Source organism: Protopterus annectens, chromosome 1.part1 (genome assembly GCF_019279795.1).
Source record: "Protopterus annectens isolate FY-2018-M chromosome 1.part1, PAN1.0, whole genome shotgun sequence".
Lineage (NCBI taxonomy): Eukaryota > Metazoa > Chordata > Ceratodontiformes > Protopteridae > Protopterus > Protopterus annectens.
Genome location: NC_056726.1, coordinates 531,994,026 through 532,016,213, shown reverse-complemented (window position 1 = coordinate 532,016,213; position 22,188 = coordinate 531,994,026). Strand labels below are relative to the sequence as shown.

The 22,188-nt window shown below is 40.6% G+C and overlaps 1 protein-coding gene across 4 annotated transcripts in view; it reads left to right on the top strand.

The window, feature by feature from the left end:
• The window catches only part of XPNPEP3 (X-prolyl aminopeptidase 3), a 1,069,913-nt gene that overhangs the window by 941,073 nt on the left and 106,652 nt on the right, over positions 1–22,188 (top strand). For 3 of the 4 annotated variants that reach the window (XM_044076531.1, XM_044076539.1, XM_044076521.1), the window contains one exon: positions 13,015–13,226. In XM_044076531.1, the coding sequence (XP_043932466.1) occupies positions 13,015–13,181 (167 nt within the window). In that variant the 3' untranslated portion in view covers positions 13,182–13,226. Of the gene's footprint in view, positions 1–13,014; positions 13,360–22,188 lie in introns of all 4 variants that reach the window. The other variant, XR_006365494.1, reaches the window with a different exon arrangement.

Here is a 22,188-nt window from a genome sequence, read left to right as displayed (position 1 = left end):
CTAGTCGCAACAGAGAATCAACCAACCGGTTTTGGATCTTTGGAAGGCTGTATATTATGGGGACCATCGAGGACTTAACGATAAAATACTCAAATCTTTGGTTATAGCTCCTTCCATTAATAAATTAAACAGAACAGTATGTATACCCTCTACCATTTTATCAACAGATGCCTTTGAACAAATATTGTAAGTCAACCCATCAGATAACATTTGATACATACCTGCCCAATACGCCTCAGTATCTATGACAACTGCGGCGCCTCCCTTATCTGATATAGATATCCTTCATAGACATCAAATCCAAAAGGGGGGCACTATACTGTGAATCAATTAAATTACAGAAATCTTTTTGATGCTTGCTTGCTAAAAAAGTCTTGTATCATTTTCACATAATTTAAGAAAGGTGTCAAGCATTAGAGTGTAACAGGTATAAACTGACTCAGTTTTCTAAACGCAAAGCCTTGGGTAACAGAACCATTTCCCAATAACAATTGCAGCAATATATTCCATACAAAGAATCTAAGATCAGGTAATACATTGCATAAATTAGAATCTCTTGAGGGAACAAATGGGAGCCCTTTATTCAACACATCTTTCTGCTCATTAGTCAAAACGATGGAAGAGATGTTCACAGCTAGGTCTGTACTATCTTCCTCTGTACTGCAGGGCCTATTTCCACTTGACCAGTTAGCAGAGTCCTCTTCCTTTTTCTGCCTGCTCCTTCCTCTGCGTTGCAAGTAGTCTGTCTGGTATTTTGCAGTTAATGGCTCATTTTTAATATCTTGAGAGTACTTGTGCTTTTTTTAGTGCCACTGTGACCACTCCGAAAAGCCTTACTGCTTCGGTCACACTCTACCATTTTTATCGGTATTAATTTGACACAATATAATTGGTTATCCCTTTGTAAGAGACTTACAGTGTTTGGCTGTTGGCAGCAATCTACCCTGTAGTCTGGAGAGAGAGGACACAGCTGGTTAATCTGTGTCAGCCTTTCCCAGGTGTGTGTGTCTGCATGTCAAATATTAGATATTCAAGTGTGTGTGCCAGATACTTGGAACTGGAAAACAGTGCTCCAAACTGGGTCTTGGTTGGGATCTGGAGAGAGAGGGAGTCCAGTCCCACTGGAGCGTGTTCCCTGCGTGCTCTTGGGGGATATTGTGTTGGATGCAGACAGCTGCATTTGAAATACTGTGTAAATCCATTCCTGTCCTGTTTTTAATGACAGCCTCTCACCTGTGTCGGCAGTGAGGATTGAGGCTCCTTGATTACTGGCCCGGGGAAAAGAGGGGCCATCACATATTGGTGTCAGAGTGGTGGGATATTAACTGAACTTCAGTAGCCTGCAATCAGTTGTCACAGACAGTGTTTGCACTCTCAACAGCCAGAAGGTAAGATTTCAGAGTTTCGGTTTCACAAGAGTTTTATTTATTTTTGTTAGTTTAGTCAGGAAAAGCAGGCAAAGATGTCAACAGAAGATTATAGCAAGCTGACAAAGAACCAGTTAGCCAAGATGTGTGAAGCCAAAGGATTGGTGCATGCCAACCTGACTAAAGAAGATATGATTTCAGCCTTAATCGCAGCTGCAGCACAGTCCAGCATCCAGGGAGATAGCCAGTCCATTGATGGGGTTTGCAGCCTTCGGAAACAGGATAGTTCACCTTTTCTTCAGAGGACTTAAAAATCCATCTGGATTTGAAGACACTTGAACTGGAGAACAAAAAGAGATTGCAATGTTTGGAGGCAGAAGGAAAGGAGAAGCAGAGTCATCATGAACTGGAGGCCAGACAATTGCAGACTGAAGAAAGACTGTAACATTTGGAGGCTGAAGAAAGGGAGAAGCAGCATCAGTATGAACTGCGACATTTGGAGGCTGAAGAAAAGGAGAAGCAGCGTTAGCATGAAAAGGAAATACTGACTGTTCAACAGGTTCATGGAGGTAATGGGGAAGGGAGTAACCGATCCCCAGAAGCAATAAAGGTCAGTAAATTTCTTCCACAATTTAAAAGATTATACTAATTTTGATAGTTTTATTGATATATATGAAAGTGTATGTAACAGTAGATGTTGACCAAGAGCTCTATGTATAGTTCCTGACCACCTTACTCCATGGTAAAGCTTTAACTGCTGTTTTCAAATTGTCAGTTGTCTGATAATGACTGTTTAAATTATGAAAAACTAAAATAATGTTTGCTAGACTGTTTTAAGTTAACACCTGAAGCTTATAGAAAAAAGTTTTCTGAGCATAGATGCAAGGCAAATGAAAGTGTGTGTGATGTTATTGCTGAGTTAAGCACTTATTTCCATAGGCGGATGAGTGGGTGTCATGTCATTACTTTTGAAAGGCTGGCAGACCTTTTGGTGAGGGAACAAGTCCTTAGCACTTTGGCTGGGGACATGAGAATATGGTTGGCAGACCGAGAATGTAATTCTGCAGATGAGCTGGGGAGAAAAGGTGATCTCTACTTAGCAAGCAGGGCATCACTGCATAAGAAGGGGATGCCCAGTGCTGCACATGAATATAAGGGAACCCATGGTGGGCAGACTGAATCACCCCAACAAAGTCTGCCAAGTAACAGGGTAAGCCACTAATTCAGGTATATGGACGGGATCAATGGTTAGATGTTTTAAATGTAACCAGAGGTGCCATGTAGCATACAAATGTCCACTGAAGCAAGATGGAGAACAAAAGGTGAGGGGACCAGTAAGTGAAAATAACTCCCCATCAGTGGTAAGTTTTCCAGAAACAACAGAGGTACCAAACTATCAACGGAGTTTGTATCCTATCTTAGTGGATGGAAGAAAGGACACTGCTAAGACAGGGAGCCTCTGACATAACCGTTGTGAAGCCTGCAATGATTACAGAAGACCAGTACTTGCTTGGGCAGTCTACACCAGTTAGAGCTTTAGGAGGGACCCCATTCCAAATACCTTTGGCCAGGGTTCACCTTGACTGGGAGGGTCGAAAAGGGAACAAGCAGGTAGGTGTGTTTGAGGATATCCCTGCAGATGTCTAAATAGGGAATGAGTTTGATAATGTCGTACCTTGTGTGTATGCAGTTACATGCAATCAGGCTTGGAGACAGGCATGTAGGTCTGGCAGCCTGGGGGGGGGGGACCCACAAAGACCTCATGCCTGAAGCTGGGGCTGTTGTGGTTATTTCAGGGAGGGAGCTATCTTGTAGCAGTGAGCCTGAAAGTGAACCACAGCTGCTGGTAGGTACTGATGTTCCCGTGGACAGGGTGACTGCAGGGATAGAGGTGAGTGGTAGTACCCAAGTTGTCAGTGAGGCACCGCTGTCAGAAGATAATAGATTTCCTGTGGAAGAGGAGCTAGGAGGAGTTACAATGATAGAGTTGAGACAGGCTCAGTTGCTGTACAGAGAGTGGACCCCTGAGGTAGGGCTAGAGGGTGAGATAATATAGCAGTTAGTAATGCCCAAAGCCTACCATATGGCACTTCTAGCCATAGCCCATGACATTCCTTTTGCAGGTCAAATGGGTATGAAGAGTACCAAGAGTCATATTATGCAGAATTTCCATTGGCTGGGATTGCAAGGGATGTAACCGGGTACTGCAGGACCCGTGAGCAGTGCCAAAAGGTAGGCAATGCAGGAGATAAGGTCAAAGCTCTATTGATGCCTTTGCCTGTGATTGAGGAGCCATTTCAGAGTGTAGCTATGGATATAGTAGAGCCTCTGAGTACCCAAAGTTCCACAGGGAAAAAGTATATCCTGGTGGTAGTAGATTATGCTACCAGATACCCCCTGTCCTCCATTGAGGCAGAAAAGGTGGCAAATGCTTTGTTAGAGATTTTCAGCAGGGTAGGTTTCCTAAAAGAAATACTGACCGACAGAGATGCCAATTTTATATTGTCAATTTTATGCTGGTTTGTGTATGGAAATGTTGTGGGGTGAAGCACCTAAAGACTACCCCCTTCCATCCCCAGACTAATGGTTTTATGGAGAGGTTAAACTCTACACGAAAGACCATGCTATGGGCATTTGAAGACCAGTTTAGGAGGGAATGGGACAAATATTTGCCCCATCTACTGTTTGCACACAGGGAAGTACCTCAGGAATCCACAGGTTTTTACCCTTTGAGTTACTGTATGGGCATAGGGTAAGGGGGCCTTTAGATTGAATTTGTGATGAGTGGGAGGGTGATTGTGAATCCCACAAGGAATATGCTGTGTCGTATGTCCTAAACCACAGGACAAGCCTAAGGAGCTCATGGGTTTGGCCCAGGAGAACATAGCAGCAGCCCAGCAGCAGAAAAAGGTTTGGTATGACAGGAAGGCTCAAATCCGAGAGTATGCTGTGGGACAACAGGTTATGGTGCTCATTCCTGTTAGGCACATTAAGCTGCAGGAATCTAGGGAGGGACCCTTTGAAGTGGTAAGGAAGGTCAGTGATGTTAATTACATGGTAAACCTGCTAGGCAGGGGCACAAACCATACCATGGTAACATGTTAAAGCCTTACCATGATAGGGAGGCTCTGGAGCTGAGTATTTGCAGTGGATGGCAGGAGGAGTCTGAGGGGGATATGGTGATGATCTCCTCAGTGAGGCTCGGACTGACACCTCTGTGGCAGTGGTAGCAATATCCCAGTGGCCATCCTATACCCAGGCTCGAGAAATGCAAGCAGTGTTGCAGGAGTTTGGGAGCATGTTCACTGGGAAACTTGGGTGCATCCACCTGGTGCAGCACCATTTGGATACAGGACCCCAAAGGCCTGTCAAGCAGGCCCCCTTATAGGGTGTCTGAGTGAGTCAGGCAGACTGAGGGAAGAGATACAGGAAATATTTAAACTAGTGTTAATCCAAGAGTCCAGCAGTCCCTGGGCCTCTCCACTGGTGTTGGTACAGAAGAAAGATGGCAATATCAGATTCTGCATGCACTACAGAAAATTAAACAGACACACAGTGTCAGATGCTTACCCCATGCCTAGGACAGATGAAGCCTTAGAGCAGCTGGGTGGGGCTAAGTATCTGACCACTGTTGATTTGACCAAAGGCTACTAGGAGGTGCCCTTGACTCCTGCTGTTAGAGAGAGGTCAGCCTTTGTGACCCCTTTTGGACTATAAGTCCACAAAGATACCCTTTGGAATGAAAAATGCCCCAGCAACTTTCAGAGATTAGTAGATCGTATCTTAGCAGGAACAGGAGAATTATGCACTTGCTTACCTGGATGATATTGCTATCTACAGCCATTCTTGGCAAGATCACCTTCAGCATATAAGGGAGGTTCTGGGAAGACTGCAAAAAGGGCAGGGTTGACCATTAAGCCCTGTAAGTGTCAGGGGGGGTATGGCAGAGGTCTCCTACTTGGGACATAGAGTGGGGATTGGTAAGATCAGGCCAGAACCTCCCAAAGTGGAAGCCATTCAGGCGTGGTCTGACCTTGTTATGAAAAAGCAAGTGAGGACATTCTTGGGAACACCAAGATACTATAGAAAGTTCATTCCCAATTATAGTACAGTAGCTGCCCCCTTCACAGACCTGACAGTGAAAAACAGGACAGATAAGGTAGTGTGCACCCCAGCCTGTCAGCATGCATTCCAAAAGCTAAAAGGGGCTTTAGGAGGACCCCCTGTATTAGCCAGTGCAGATTGCAGCAATGCCAATGCAGATGGATTCTCAAGACAAGGGTATAGGTTAATGTGTTCCCAGACAGGCCCCTTTCTCTTAAGCAATGTTTTTCCAGGGTCACTTGAAAAACTAGCTTGAGCCTTCAAGGGGAGAGGGGGGAGAGATATGATGCTGTGAGGTATTGCCAGCTGTATCAGGAGAAGTGAGACAGTACATGTATGGCATATGCCAGCCTGGCTGGGAGAAGTATTGTAAATAATTTTATGACATTTGACTGTCACATTTATTTGTGCAGATGTTTGTATTAAAAGTGTATTTGTAAAAGCTGCTTATGTTAGAAATGCTGCAGCAGAATCTTAGCAGAGTTCCAAATGTGATATTTCCCAGAGTCAGGTGACTAGATGTGAAGTAATTCTATAACCAGCTGAATGATGGAGCTCTGTCAGCAGGAGTTTATTTTTGTTTTTCTTTGGAATTTGATATATAAAAGATCTATAGCAGTTACCATAGTTCACTTATTCAGTAGTTGTTAGTTGTACAGTTCAGTGTGTGTGGAGTTATCTCATCTTGCCTTGTGGAAGTGAGGATCTCAGCAGTACATCTTGCCTTGCAATATTAAGTGAGATAACTAGGGACAGTTTCTCTTTAGTTTAGTTAGGAAAAGTACCATGAGATTAGTTTCATATTATTTCTTTGTCTGCATGACAGTTTCTGTCCAACTGTGTTATTTTATATTTCCTGTGACTGAACACTCTGATGTTTATTGTTAACTAAGTATTAAGTATTTTCTTAGTTTGAAATTTTATTATCAATTATTAAATATTTTTATGCCTTTTCATTGTGTATGGTCTTTTAGTGAACATATTTTAATATCTTGAGAGTATCTGTGCTTATTTCAGTGTCACTGTGGGCAATCTGAATAGCCTTACTGCTTCGGTCACACTCTTACCATTTTTAGCTGTATTAATTTGACACAGTATAATTGGTTACCCCTTTGTAAGAACCTTACAGTATTTGACTGGTGGCAGCAATCTACCCTGTGGTCTGGAGAGAGAGGATAAAGCTGGTGAATCTGTGTCAGCCTTTCCCAGTTGTGTGTGTGTGTGTGTGTGTGTGTGTGTGTGTGTGTGTGTGTGTGTGTGTGTGTGTGTGTGTGTGTGAAAAATCGGCTACTCAAGTGTGTGTGCCAGATACTTGGAACTGGGACACAATGCTCCAAGGTGGGTCTTTTTTGGGATGTGGACAGAGTCCAGTCCCAGTGGAGAATGTTCCATGTATGATTTTGGGGGAAATTGTGTTGAACACAGAGAGCTATATTTGAAATACTGTGTAAATCCATTCCTGTCCTGTTCTCAGTCACCACCTCTCACCAGTGTTGGTGGTGAAGATTGGGGCTCCTTGATTACTGTCCCACGGTAAACAGGGGACATCACAATTACATACCATTTTCCCTTCTTCCTCCCAAATGTACCCGAAAGATTCCAGACATTCCACCTAGTCAGAGGAAAGAGGCAGCCACAGAAATAAAAAAGCTGTTGACAGATAGTCATCCAAATGGTCCTCCCAGACCAGCAAGGATCCGGTACTTACGGTTCTTTTTAGTGATAAAGAAAACCGAACAGTTTTGGATCTTAGCAGTTTGATTCAATTTTTCAAACACTTGAAGTTCGAGATGGTCACAGTTCAGTCCAGTCTACCGCTGTTGCACAAGGTCAATCGGATGCACTCTGTAGATCTCCAGGATGAGTACTGTCACATCAAAATAGAAAGGCATTCCAGGAGATACCTACACTTTCAAATGGGAGACAGTCACCACCAATTCAGCACCCTGCCCTTAGGTCTCACCACAGTTCCTAAGGTGTTGACTAGGGGAATTGCAGTGGTTGCAGCTCACTAGAGACTGATGGAATTCCATGTGTTTTCTTAACTGGATGACTGGCTGCTCTCTGCTTCCACCAAGCCTCTTCTGATTCAAGCCAAGGACTACTTGCTTCAACTATGTCTTCAACTGGGTATCACAGTGAACTACTCCAAATCTCAGCTCTGTCCCACTTGAGTCCTGGAATTTATTGGTGCTCACCTAGATACTGTGGTACAGATCGCAAGCTCGCCACAAATGAGGTTGAATACATTGTACAGCCAAGCATCATACATGGTCTCTTTTCCTTCCCCTCCAGCCAGGTTTGGGTCTGTGGCAGCTTCCAAAGTTCTGGTATATTTAGCAAACTTTTACATGAGGGTACTGCAATGGACGCTTTCTGAACAATGGTCGATAAGATGTCAACCTTTGACATCACTGATTTGAATCACAAACATTTGCAGAAAACGCATAGGCTGGTTGATTCATACTGAGGAAGTTTCTTAGGCCTGCCCTTTTATTCCTTCTGCACCCATGGCCACAGTGACTACAGATACCTCCAAATTAGGGGAGGACAGTCCAAGGCATGTAGTCTCAGTCAGAGATTAATCTTCACATCAATGTCCTAATTAGCGATGCAAGCATTTCAAGATGTTCTCCCTCTAGGTATGTTTGCTTTTAGGAAGACAAAGCATCGGTGGTCTGGTACATCAACAAACAGTGGGAACCCGATCCTACCCCTTATGTGAAGAAGCAAGGAGAGTGTGGCAATGGGCAGTCTCTTCCTGACATTTTCTAAATGCAACACATATTCCAGTGTGCTGGCAGACAGACAGCGCAGGTCCATTTTACTACCTCACGAGTGATCTCTTAATCCATTAGTGGTGGAAATTGTAATTCACTAATGTGTCAACCATGCTGTGACAACTTCATGTCTGCCCTCAATTCAAAGTGCAGCAGGTACTTTGCCCAGATACCCTCCCAGAGGGGAATTTACCCAGAGAGAGAGAGATTCTGATTCATGACTGGCTCCCAGGTTTCCTCTGTGCTTTCTCCCATTCCTGTCATTCCCAAATTTCTTCAGAAAGCATTTCAGCGAAAGAGCAAAGTTATCCTCATTGCTCCATTCTGGCGTCAACAAGTGTGGCTTCCCTTCTTGTGGCCTCATCTAGTTCACCCTCCCTCTGTGTTCGATCCTTCTCAGTTTCTTCTTTCTCATCCATCCAGGATCCCTCATTCAGATATCTGGAACTTCAAGTTGATCACATGGTTTCTCCACTTCCAGTGATGGCTAGGCAGTACAGCCTTTCTTTCCTGGCACATCATATCCTTACATCATCCCAGAAAGATTATACTAGGAAGATTTACAACAGTAAATGGAAAAAGATTCTCCATTTGGGCACTCCAGAAGAAACTAGCTCCATTTTCAGCATCTGTTACAGCTATTCTTGACTTCCTTGCTTCCATTTTCAGTAGTGGAGCTAGTTATTCTAGAGTCTAGGTTCATCTTGCTGCCATCTCTAATTTTCACGTAGTGAAAACCACTCTTCTTAGCATCACTGAAATTATGTAAGGTTTTTCTTAGATACCATTTTACTTTGACCTCCTATTAAGGATCCTACTCCTGCATGGAATTTAACAGTTCTTCAGGCTTTGACCCACCCCCTTTTGAGTCTTCTGCTAAGGTGGATTTAAAACTCTTATCATGGAAAACTATTTTTCTGGTTGCAGTTACATCAGCCAGATAAGTGTCAGAATTCCTGGCAGTTTCTTCCCAGCCTCTGTAGCTGTTTTTTCATAAGGACAGGGTGTCCCTTCGGGACTATCCCTTCCTTTTAAACTTAAGGTGGCATCGGAGGCAGCTGTCTTTTAATTTATCAGTCTTCCTGTTTTCTTTCCAAAGTTGTCACTAAAGGATAATACATGCTACACATGTTGGATGTTCATAAATGGATTAAATTCTCTCACCATAGAATTAAAGGTTGCAGGATATCAGACCAGTCGTTTATCTCCTCTTCTAAGGCTAAATTGGGCAAGGAGGTTTCAAAAGTAACTTTAGCCAGATGGCTCACTGACTGCATTTCCTTTGTTTTTAAGTCCAAAGGGGTGGCAATGCCTAAACCGCCTAAGGCTTATTCCGCCAGATATCTGGCCCATGTGGTCTGCATTCTGGTCCAGAGCTTCCATATATGTAATTTGTGCAGCAGCTATTTGGTCCAGTGCTCATACCTTTATTGCTCATTACAAATTGAAATTTTATCGAAGAATAGGGTAGCATTTGGCTACACTGTACTCTGGAATATCCTGTCTTAAGGAACACCCAGTGTGTCTCTAGCTGTGGACTCTGTCTCTTTGGTAGAGGAATGGGTGAAAAAGACAACATCAAATACAAATGATATGTACTCACCATAACAAAGTATCTGTGTTCTCTCTTTTTGTCCTTCCTCAAAACCCCTCCCTCCAGCTCCCTTCCTGCTTGGAAGTTTTTTCATTTGGTCTCCTGGTGTATCCCGAGGAATTGTCTCTGTCTGCCTTTGTTGACTGAGCTTCAACCTTCCTCCGTTTCCTTTCTCACTGACTTTGATTATGTTTACAGCATGTTTTCTACTGGATACACTGTTTTTGTGCATGATTGTAGGCTGACTAGAGGGCAAATTCAATCTGAGATAATTTAGGGGTAAGGTGGGGGAGCTTGAGCTACTGCGCCAAAGTCTATAGAAGTGGCTGAGGTCAGATCTGAGGTCGGATTCGAGACCCATCAGTTGAGGAAGGATGAAAACAGACAACACAATTGCATCATTATGGTGAGTACATAACTTTCGCTTTTGGTATTTAAATAACTGCTCTTAGTTTTTCATGTATTAGTTTGTATACACTCTAATGTTAGACTATGTCCTGTGTATTTTAGACTTGTCATTCTTGTTTTACATTTGCTGTAATTTAAGTTCAAATAATGCTCTTACTCTTTTCATTAGCTTTATTAACATCCTCATCATCCACTTTTTATGTATGTTACCAAAGTCATACATCACCAGTTATGATCACAACACTTTCTACGCTTCATTTACCCATGCAACAGCTCTTCAGAACAGTCAAGCTGATGAAATTCCAAACATAAGCCTAAGCAAACTAAACCTACAGTGGATATAAAAGTGTACACACCCCTGTTAAAATCCCAGATTTTTGTAATATAAAAAATGAGACCACAGTAAATCATTTCAAAACTTTTCCCACCTTCAATGTGAGCTATAACCTGTACAATTTAATTCAAAAACAAACAAATCTGTTAGGGGAAAAATATAAAAAATAAAAAATGTACAATAAGCCGGTTGCATAAGTGTGCACACCCTTAAACTAATACTATGCTGAAGCACCTTTTGATTTCATTACAGCATTCCGTCTTCTTAGGCACACACCTGCCATCAATTAGAGACCCTGATTAACCACAAATAAAGTTCAGCTGTCCTAGTAGGATTTTCCTGATATTTACTCAGTTGCCTGCTACAGCAAAAACCATGATTCGCAGAAAGCTTACAAAGCATCAAAGGTATCTCACTGTTGAAAGGTATCCATCGGGGTAAGGGTAGAAAATATTTCCAAAGCATTGGATATACCATGGAACACACTGAAGACAGTCATCAAAAAGTGGAGAAAATATGGAACAACAGTGACGTTGCAAAGAACTGGACGTCCCTCTAAAATTGATGAAAAGACAAGAAAAACTGGTCAGCGAGGCTGCCAAGAGACCTACAGCGACACTGAAGGAGCTGAAGGAATTTCTGGCAAGTGCTGGTTGTGTACTACATGTGACAACAATCTCCTGTATTCTCCATATGTCTGGACAATGGGGTAGGGTTGCAAGACGGAAGCCTTTTCTTACACAGAAAAACATCCAGGCCAGGCTAAAATTTGCAAAACAATACATCAAGTCTCCCAAAAGCATGTGGAAAAATGTGTTATGGTCTGATGAAACCAAGGTTGAACTTTTTGGCCACAATTCCAAAAGTTACGTTTGGTGCAAAAACAACACTTCGCATCACCAAAAGAACACCATCCCCACGCTGAAGCATGGTGGTGGCAGTATCATGCTTTGAGATTGCTTTTCTTCAGCTCGAGCTGGGGCTTTAGTCAAGGTGGAGGGAATTATGAACAGTTCCAAGTACCAGTCACATTTGGCCCGAAACCTTCAGGTGTCTGCTAGAAAGCTGAAGATGAAGAAGAATTTCACCTTTCAGCACGACAATGACCCCAAGCATACAACCAAATCAACAAAAGAATGGCTTCATCAGAAGAAAATTAAAGTTTTGGAATGGCCCAGCCAGAGCCCAGACCTAAATCCAATAGAAAATCTGTGAGGTGACCTGAAGAGGGGTGTGCACAAGAGATGCCCTCTCAGTCTGTAAGATTTGAAGCACTTTTGCAAGGAAGAGTGGGAAAATATTGCCAAGTCAAGATGTTCCATGCTGATAGACTCCTACCCAAGAAGACCGAATACTGTAATTAAATCAAAAGGTGCTTCAACAAAGTATTAGTTTAAGGGTGCATACAATTATGCAACCAGTTTATTGTATGTTTTTTATTTTTTAGGTCACATTAAAGGTGGGAAAAGTTTTGAAATGATTTATTGTGGTCTCATTTTTTTATATCACAAAAACTTGTCATTTTAACAGGGGTGTGTACACTTTTTATTTCCATTGTACCTAGTGGGATTGAGGGTCAGTATAATGGTTAAGCTGTGTACCTCACAGTTACAAGGTACATGGTTTAATTCTCATCTTTGAAAGAGAAATTGGCTAGGCTCAAAATGCTCCACAAGGGCAGCTAGCTTAGTACTTAACCTGTGAATTTTTAGTGGTGTATTAAATGTAAACAGTTTGTAGTTTGCTCCATTTAGCTTTTTCTGCCAGAAACCCTGATTCTCATTTGTTACTGAAAAATTATGATCGGCGTTGGTCCTATGAAAGTTTTGTGTGGAATATATACATACATAAATACATATATTTGTGTATGTATATTTTACATCCTTGGGAATTGTTCCCACATTTTAACATCAGTGGCTTTTATTTCTTCAGTCATTTTCTTTGCTTTGTATGTTTTTGGGCATGTTTAATATTTTGAAACCATTTCCATTATTGTCTTGGACTAGGTGCCTTATTACATCCATTAAGTGACATATTTTATACTTTTTCTGTTATATGTAAAGCATTATAACCAAATCTGTCTCCCAGCTAGTTTCTTTTTCCCTGTTAAGAACTTTCGTTCTAGCTCAGGCTTTCCACTCAAGCAAACATCATATAGCTTCCCCCTTTAGAATTATTCTAATAGTAATATTAGGGCAGACACTAGATGAGGTATTTCATTTTCCATTCTCTATCCATTTGTTTACTCTTCAGTAATAACTATTATCTGTTTTAAGTAGGATCTTTCTATGTGGCATAAGTTTGACATGCATTAGAGAACCAGCAACTCCAAATCCTCTGTTTACAGATTTTGTAGTTTTTCAGACTTTGTCTATGTTTCATTAACCGTTTCAGAACATAATTTTGCTTTTTATTCTTTTTTGATAGGTATTTACATTCCTGAAGATGATACTGAAGCTCCAAGGAAGTTCCAAGGAGTTGGTGTGCGCATTGAAGACGATGTTGTAATAACAGAAGAAGGACCACTAATCCTGTCGGCAGACTGTCCCAAAGAAATTCAAGATATTGAAGGAATTTGTTCCTCCAGAAAATGAGACAGTAATTTTAGGAACCTAACATCGCACAAGTTTACAGCTAGTGTATGTTCATCCTCATTTTATCTGCGTTTGTCACTCAATGGAAAATCAAATAGTGTTTACAAAGTGTATGATAGAACTACAAGGTACTTACCCAGCTACATGTCTTGAGATAATGCTTAACAATTTGGAACTGGTAAGTATGCTTTGAACTTAACACTATTTGATACGTGTGCACTACTAGATAAACTCTTCTTAGATGGAAGATTCTTGATAACAAAGTCATGGCATTCACTTCTTGATAATGAGGAGTTTCCACATCTCACCCACTTTGCATTATGTCAAGTTGACCAGTATCCCTGCTGTGCCTGTACCATAGAAGGATAAAGCCCTTGCTATAGCTCAGGTGACCCACATACAGTTAGTGGCTCAGGCACTTGACAGCACAGCTCAGAGGATGGGAATTCACATTCTTGGGGAAGGGCCCCAGATGGCAGTTCTACTACTCTCAATCTGATCACTGTCGGGAAGGCATTCAAAGGGTGGGGGGTGGTGCAGAGGAGATGTGGGCATTCACACCCAAGCTTCTGGAGATGACCTTTGTTAGTCATGCGAAGGAATGTGTACAAACTGATAAGAGGAGTATAGGCAATCCCTAGGGTGATGTAGATGTCCATGTCACCACAACTTTTATACAAAAATAAGCTGTCATTGCCAGGATGTTCTTGAGTGCTGCAGACTCCTTGATTTTTTTTTATCTTTTATTGACGTGGTTAGTCGCATTAGACCTGCGGTCGTTTTGCAAGGGAGACCTAAAGTGGTATGTATGCTAGTAGGGAAGATTTGGCCAGGGGATCAGTGAACTTCCTTTACTCATTAGGATAGCGCTTGTTCTGTTTCTAGCTCAGTGGCAGCTGGGAGAACAGCACTTAAGGAGATCCAAGATGCTGGATAGCACAGAGTCAAATGCTGGTGTGGTATTTGAAGCTTTACAGGATTCTGAGGAGCTGTTTCAGCAGAATTTGTTTGTTTCAGTGGAAGAAAACGTTCAAAACAATGATGGATGTAATATTACAACCCTCCATTTGGGAGGATTATGGGATGATATTTTGGGTGAATTGTTGCACAGCAAGCCGGAGAGTGAAAAAGATGTTTCATGGGGTGAAATTATGGACACAATTCAGTCAAAGGAATCTGAAGCTGTTTTGAAAGAATATTGCCATACAAGGAAATCATATACTGAGACTTAAAGAAACTGCAGGGAAAGTGATGAGAGATGAACATAGGAGAGGGAATGTCAGCAGTTAGAAATTTATGGTGAGAATTCAGAACAAAGAAAAAAAAATAGACAGGTATGACAGTTGGGATAATTTAATGGTCCCCAGTTAGAGTGAAGGCTCAAGAGGTAAGAGCTTTTATTCTTATTCATAGAGACATTTTGTGACATTATTATTGAGACTGGTTTTGTTCTGGAAAGGTTTTTGGTGGAGAATGAGAAGAAAAAGAACTGTAATCCATGGAATTCTTATGTGCTTTAAGCTTTTCACAGATTAAAAAAATAAAATACACATTTGATTTTGAGCTGAAGTTAAAAGAGAGAATTTAAAGAGACATTTAAGCAAACTTTGTAAAGAAGCTCTGGACATTAGTAATGTCTATGATAACAGATTATGAACTGGAGATAGGGCTGTCATACTGTACTGAAAATGGAGAAAAAAACTGTGATAAGAGGAAATGCTTTATTTGTGGGGAAACAGGTCATGATGCAAAAAAGTATGAAATGAAATGTAAGTGTCAACAAAATTTGGCATTTATGGGTGGATTGTAATCTAGAGAAAAAGGATAAAGAAGAAGGAAAAAGTGAGGACAATATATGAAGAGAAGTAACAGTCCCAATGAAAGGTAAAGATTAAGTGGGGAAGCAAGATCAGGGTAAAAATAAAGATAAGGATAACAAGAAAAATAAAACAGAAGATAATATAGAAGAAGGTTCTGAAATAAGTGATGAGGAAGATATAAAGACAGTTAAAAAAAGAATTATGTTGGCAAAAGTGTAAGAGACAGAAAAATAAAGTTTAAAGGGATAAGTGTAAAAGAAAGGAAGTGGATAATCTCAGTCCAGTGTTCTCCATTATCACCATTATTTATACATGCAGATGCTTGTTAAAGAATTTACTACTAATAAAACTTTCTTCAAGTTTGAAAGTCTTTTGAAACATCTCCAGATGTCCTGCAGGAATGTAATTTTATCATTATGAGAGTAAGTACTAATTTCTTTATTTGTAATTGATAAAGAATTGGAAAGAAATGAGGTAATTACAAAATTGTTGCTAGGTAAGATTAATTGCAACATGTAAAGAATTGTAAAGTAATTAGGTAATTGAGCTTGGCAATCACCTAATTACTCTACAGTTCTTTACATGGTGCAGTTAAGCCAAATTAGTGCTTATCTCTGCAGTGATGCAGCTACTGAAGTCATGTTCACATGACCAAAGATGCATGCAGGCATTCTTTTGTTAAAAATTAAGTTTACGTACAAAGTTTTTTACATTTCTTTTTGCAGTAGTTGTACTCTCATCAGGTAAACTGGGCTTTCTGATTCTAAAATATGTGATTTGGCACTATATTATGCTTAATAAAGTTGCATTTGTGTTCACTGTGCACTGAAGAGCTGTCCAGTTTACTTCCTGATTCCACGTCATGTGGCATTGCTTTCTGATGATGCAGCGGGGGGGGGGGGTGCAAACAACTTGCACTAGAAAGGTGGTTTCCTCTAGTCAGCAGTGGATTTCACCACATAAAGTAACAAAGACCACAGCACAGTCAGTCAGGCAGTCATTCAGTAAATAAATAAATTCAGTTGTATTTAGAGAAAAAGTGACAAAAAGTAGCAGCACTATTCCAGTCAAAGTAAATATTGTGGGAAGAAATATCCAGGGAATTGTTATGGCTAGGCTTGTATAAGGCTGTAGGGCCGATAGCCTAGTAACAACCTATGAAATCATAACCACACACACACACACACACACACACACACACACACACACACACACACACACATTTACTTTACTATAGAGTTATCATTGAGATGATTCACATACCCCTAGTTGTCTTCCTGAAGTGACTATCTCATGGTAGACAACTATTTGCTGTATCTGTATTACCGCAGAGTATGCCAAATGATCACTTTACTATGACTCTTATCGATTACATATTGTTTTAATTATCTTTTACTTAACTATAACTGCACTTAATTATTGATGTTTTGACCAATTTACTGAGTGATTGTGTTAATTCTGCGCCAGATTCCAAGAGCATTTAGGTGCGCAGTAACACGTCATAATGAATGAGTCCAAAAGGTATCTCTCTACTAGGCCTATTCAGAATATGTTAATGGGGGCTGCCAGAGTCTCATATCTGGTTAATCTCCATTTGTCAGAATTATTCAGCATTATACGTTGGTGAGGCTTGCCACTTATTAGTGAGGTGTGTCGAACTTAGTGGAATTGTTGGCAAAGACAAACCTCTACCTGTATGTGGAATTAGGTACTGCAGGTAGAACTTGGTAGAAAGTCAGGCTACCAGAGTACTTAGCTTCACATACATGTGGAGCTGTACTGTAGGTTTTGGCTGTTTGGGGGAGGAGGACGTGGGACCCCACACATGTACAGCTCAATGTAGTGCATGCCATCCCCAAAACACCTGAAGAGGCAACGCGCACAGTGCCTTGTATTCAAAATCAGATTTAACTTCCTGGTGAGCTATTGGCCCTACAAGCCCATCTCTCATCTTGGACAGGAAGAAAGAGGCATGGCTGTCATACTCAACTTCATACCTGCAGTCGTCAGTCTGCCGTACAGGTGGAGCTTCTTCACTGAACAATCTCATGGTCTTGCAGCTTCATTTGTTTGTCAGACCTACTATTGCAGGTTGGCTTCCCATCTGCAATATCAGGTGTGACATACATGTTGAGCTTTGGCCAGACAATGCAGGCTCGCTATGTCCTCTGGTATGTTTGAGCTACGCATATAACAGGTTATGAGGTTCATTAAAATAGAGTGTTATAGAATCTCTTTCTTGTTCCTGGCATAGCAAGATCATGTTTCAGTACCTCAGCATTGTATGGTATTGAACTGTGTAATCTCTGCCCCCTCCGGATGATGTCATCCTATGAGAGGGTTTATTTCGTAATTTGGGGAAGTGAGAATGCAGTGACAGTGTCTGTTCACTCCTCCTTCTCCATATTTTTAGGATTTGGATCTCTGTGTTACTTTATGTGTTGACATCTGTTGAAGACTATATAAAACAATCCATGTACTGCAAACTGCTTTCCTCTCCAATTACTTTATTGGAATGTGCTGGGAAATAAAATCAGGAAGTAACTAGACAGCTACTCAACATACAGTATCTATTAAACTTCTTAAATATAGATTTATAGAACTAACTGTGGGAAAATTACATATTTTAGAAGTAGCAAGCCCACTTTGTATGATGAGAGCATAATTACAGCAAAGAATGTGCTAAAGAAACTTTGCACACTATCTTTAAAGAGAAACGTTTGTACTTTATCTTTAAGAGAAAAAGGAAGCTAATGGCTACAGGAGTGCCTTGTAGAAGATTTCCTTGGAGGTAGAAGTCAGCCATTGCCTGTAAGGTCTCTGGGCATTTTGTTTTGGACTTAAAAGTCAGAAGTGGAAAGGGCATTGTATATCTTTAGCCAATAGCAGGTCATTTTTAATTTAAGTGGGTGGTCTTTCTTTTGACCATCATATTTCTTTTTTGAATGTTTTATTTTCAATTTTTGAACAAGCCTTTATACTCTCTGCATATTTACTCAGAGAAAATGCTCTAATTTATTTATTTCAATAAAGATGTTTATCTAGATTTACTTGTGGCTGACTTTTTATTCATTAGCATTGTTCCCATTTAAATATTAAAAGGCTGGCTTATTTCAGGGGTGAACAGCAAGCACTTGTTTTGTTAGTTTTACCTGACTGGTGACAGTGTACCTTAAAGTTTGGAAGGAGGAAGTTTGTGCTGTAGCGTCACTATTTCCACCCCATTCTAAAATATTTTATGAGTAGACATTCAGAATTAAAAAACAGTTGTAGTCCACTTTTAATTACTTATGTTGAGATTGTATTGATAGGCATTGGGATCAATCTGAAGTTGTGAGGTCATGGGAAGTCCTTGATTATATCTTTTATCTGTAGCTTTGAGAGTATCTGTGTAGGCCAGACTTTATTATCCAATGTAGTAGTGTACATTTACCTTGTATCCTAAAGGTCAGTTGTTATTATGATTATTATTATTTTTATTTATTTTATGGGTACCAGTTGTGGAAGACAAACTCAGTTCCACTGGTTCTGTTTAAAATTCAAATGTTAATACCAGCTTTGCAGGAGTGAGAACCCGTAGCCCCTATCAAGTCCATCAAAGCGGTAAAAAGTTTTATGCATGTACTACTTTAGGGATAATAGCACTAATGCTTGACTCACTTGGTTTCTTATCAAAGTTGAGTCTTGGGGAAAAAAATTAAAGAAAGTCTACAGTATATTATAGGTGTGTACTAGACTAATGGCCCTGGAGCCTTTACAAGCCTAGCCCATAGGATTACCCTGGCATCGTGCCACCCGACCTTAGTTCCCAGTGCCTTTGTCGAGTAAAGCCACTGGAGTGATCCCTGGGATGAATTAATAATCAGGCCTGCCAAGTCTCGAACCCGGGATGCTGTGCACTACAATCGTAGCAATGTACCACTACGCCATCTGAGTCTACAGTATATTCCAAACACTAACACAACCCACAGAACAGAAAAGTTAAGTGAAATAGTACATAAGATAAGCATTCATAAACTGGCATGTGTTTATGATGCTCTAGATGTCATGGCAAGAAGTGCTGCGTCAGTGATAATTTTTAGATGGATAGCTTGACTTAGAACAGAGTCTTAGAATGAATTAAGTGTGCTCAAGACATAATATTCCTGCAGCCAGCTCCAGTAGAATAGAGAAACAGACTCCTGACTATAGTAAGGTGACCAGAGTTTGAGTAGCGGTTTGGACACTGGAAAGAGGAGAGTAGGGTGATGCAGAAGACGGACAGAATCCCTTAATGGAACAGTATCACAGTGCACATCCTGGGGCTTTCAGCTCAGCAAGCCACCACCTGATAGTAACATTTGCTCTGTATATGGGAGTATGACTTACAGGGGGGAAGGTATTGTGGGTCCCCACAGTGACATGGGTAGCCAGTCCATCCACCCAGGCAGGTAGGGGTTAGGCCATTTAAATAAATGTCTTCTTTGCTGGGATTCCAGCAGAGGCGCAAGCAACCTTCATGGCTGCATGTGTTTCCTAAGTACATGGTAATGAATGTAAGACGTGATGATGGGCAGGCATATACAGGTCAAAATGCACCTAGGGAAAAAAGGCTTACTGCTGCTCTAAGTTAAAAAAAATTTTCTTTGGTCAAGCAGTGGATGACATAATTGCTAATATAGAAAAAGGCAAATCAAGATTCTCATTCAAGGATAGGTATTTACCTCTTACACTTTAGTCTAAGAAAGTGTTCGGTACTAGTAAAACATTTTCTTCAAAGGGAACTCCTTCTCAGCACTTTGTCACCAGAAGTAGTTCAAAGGAAAGCAACTACAACTCAAGTGTACCATGAAGTGGTAGATTCAACCAGAGCTGTTTAAAATTATTTTGAACTACTCTTTACTTGCCCTTTCACCCTAGGAAGCAAGTTTCAAAGTCATGTTTCTGCCTGATGTAGCAGTTAACCTTAGACAAATGGGTACTACAAGCAGGTCATCAAAATTATGTAATTTGTTCAGAGATCAATGAAGATGGGTTATCACCACTCACACTTACTCATCAAGTATATCTAGGCTTTCATTTGATAAATAAGTTTACAGTGAAAACCATTCATATAGAATCTTCCAGTATAATTGTCAAAAGACTTTTTATTCAAGGCTGTTTCTTCTCCCAATTATTCCAGACTGTTTCTGCCCCCACCCCACCCTCCAAAAAAGAAAAACACCTCAAGATGACTTAACAGATTTGAATGAGTTCATATACACACAAAAATTAAAGATGAATCTGATGATTTTATTTCATTTTATAGCTCACAAGTCTTACATGATTACATTGGGTACAGAAGATGCATGTTTTACATTCCAGTGAGATGCCCTCATTCAGTTAAGAGAAGGTCTCCAAACCTTGCACCAGTAAGAACACAAGAACAAAAAAACAAACATTGCAGCTGCTTTTTTGTTGTTTGTTTTTAAATACCTCAGATTGCTGTTAGCTCATTATCATTTACAGGAGTGATTGTACTATTTGGACTTTACAAAGCCCCAGAAAATTTAGCAGATTAACGCCTGTATTTGCACACTTCATGATTTTTTGATACTAATGAAAACAAAGGCACTTCTAACATAAGATAACGCTCAAATCATTGCTTTGTTCTGGTCTTTGAGATTAACTTTAAGTTACAATAAATCTTTTCTGCCTTTCTCATCATTAGTAACTTTTCTGGGGCAGCCATTATCAGTAGAAACAAAAGTCTTTTCAATGCAGTTCAAAAAAAAAATTAGCCTGTACCATTAAGGCAAAACAGCAAGACATTTTTGGCAGCACTGAGACACTCGTCTTTATTGTTTTAGGCTCAAACAGGATTTTGTATAAAGAAGTTAATGCATTTTAGAAACATCTGTATCCAGTTAGCAAATCCACTGGATATGATCATCCTTGTACCACAGGACAATGAGGGAATCCCTATGATGGGCAAACATGGAACACTTTACGTTGGTATGACATTACTTCCACCTTCCAATGTCTGTATTCAGACTACATACTCTGAATTATGCTTGGGGGGGAGCATCTTACCAATCCAAAGCTGCTAGTCTTATCAGGAGAAATCATTTAACAAGCAGGAGATGTAGGCATTTGCAGGACTCTTGACAGCAGTCCAGAGGAACTTTGAGTCAGACCACCTGCAGATCAACACAGATGACATTATAGGGATATGGCATATAACAAGCAGGAACAAGATCTTTTCAACTGTATAAAGAACCATCTCTGATTTTGGAGTGGACTTCATAGCACAGTCTTCAGCTTCTAGCAGCTCATGTTCCAGGCATATAAAATACACTGGTAGACGCCTTGAACAGAAAGATGACTTTGGTTATGAACAGAAACTGGATCCAATAAATTTTCATTAAAGACAAATACAGGGTCTTCTAAAAGTAGAACTGTTTGCTGCCCACCACAACTCAAAGCCTTCTGTGCTTTCTGCTTCATGAGGTGGTTTGGAAGATGTACGAGTTTTCATTTTAGTGGGTCCAGGTTGGCTGTAATGGAGAATGTTAAATCCTGCAAAGTGCAGGTCCAGAAGAGTAGGGATGTTTGCAATTGGGAATTTTTTTGTGTGTAGTCACATGAGCTGAGAGTGTACAGTTCCTCGCATCTGGCTTTTTTCCACCTCAGCTTGTACAAAGTTATATTATTTTTATTATTTAGATAGATGAATGGATGGGTAGGTAGCTAGATAGATAGACAGAAGAGGAATTTTCCCCTTGCAGTCCAACATTATTTTTATTTACATAGGTGGATAGATAGGACAGGTAGACTGATAAAGCAAACACATTAATTGTTATGTTGACTCTGTAAGGGATACTGACAGCTCCTAACCTCCCACTGTCTTTCATTAGAACACATTGTGTTTGTCTGAGGGGGTTAAGAGTGGTGCCAGGCCCCTTTACAAATGGAATTAATGAAAATATGCAAGACTTGTGAGTACCAGAGAGATCCAGTTGTGCTTAGTTGCTACGAAACTGCCCCTACAATCCCTGTACTGGTCTGAATGATGTGGTAGCTGTCAAACTGCCTTTTAGTGTAACATTCTTACAGCTACATAGATTAAATAGAGGAGTCCAGTGTTCTCTAATGTCACCCCAGGTCCTGATGCACACCTTTGCTACCTTTTCCCTTAATTCAGAAAGTTTCCTCAAAGTACGACTGGA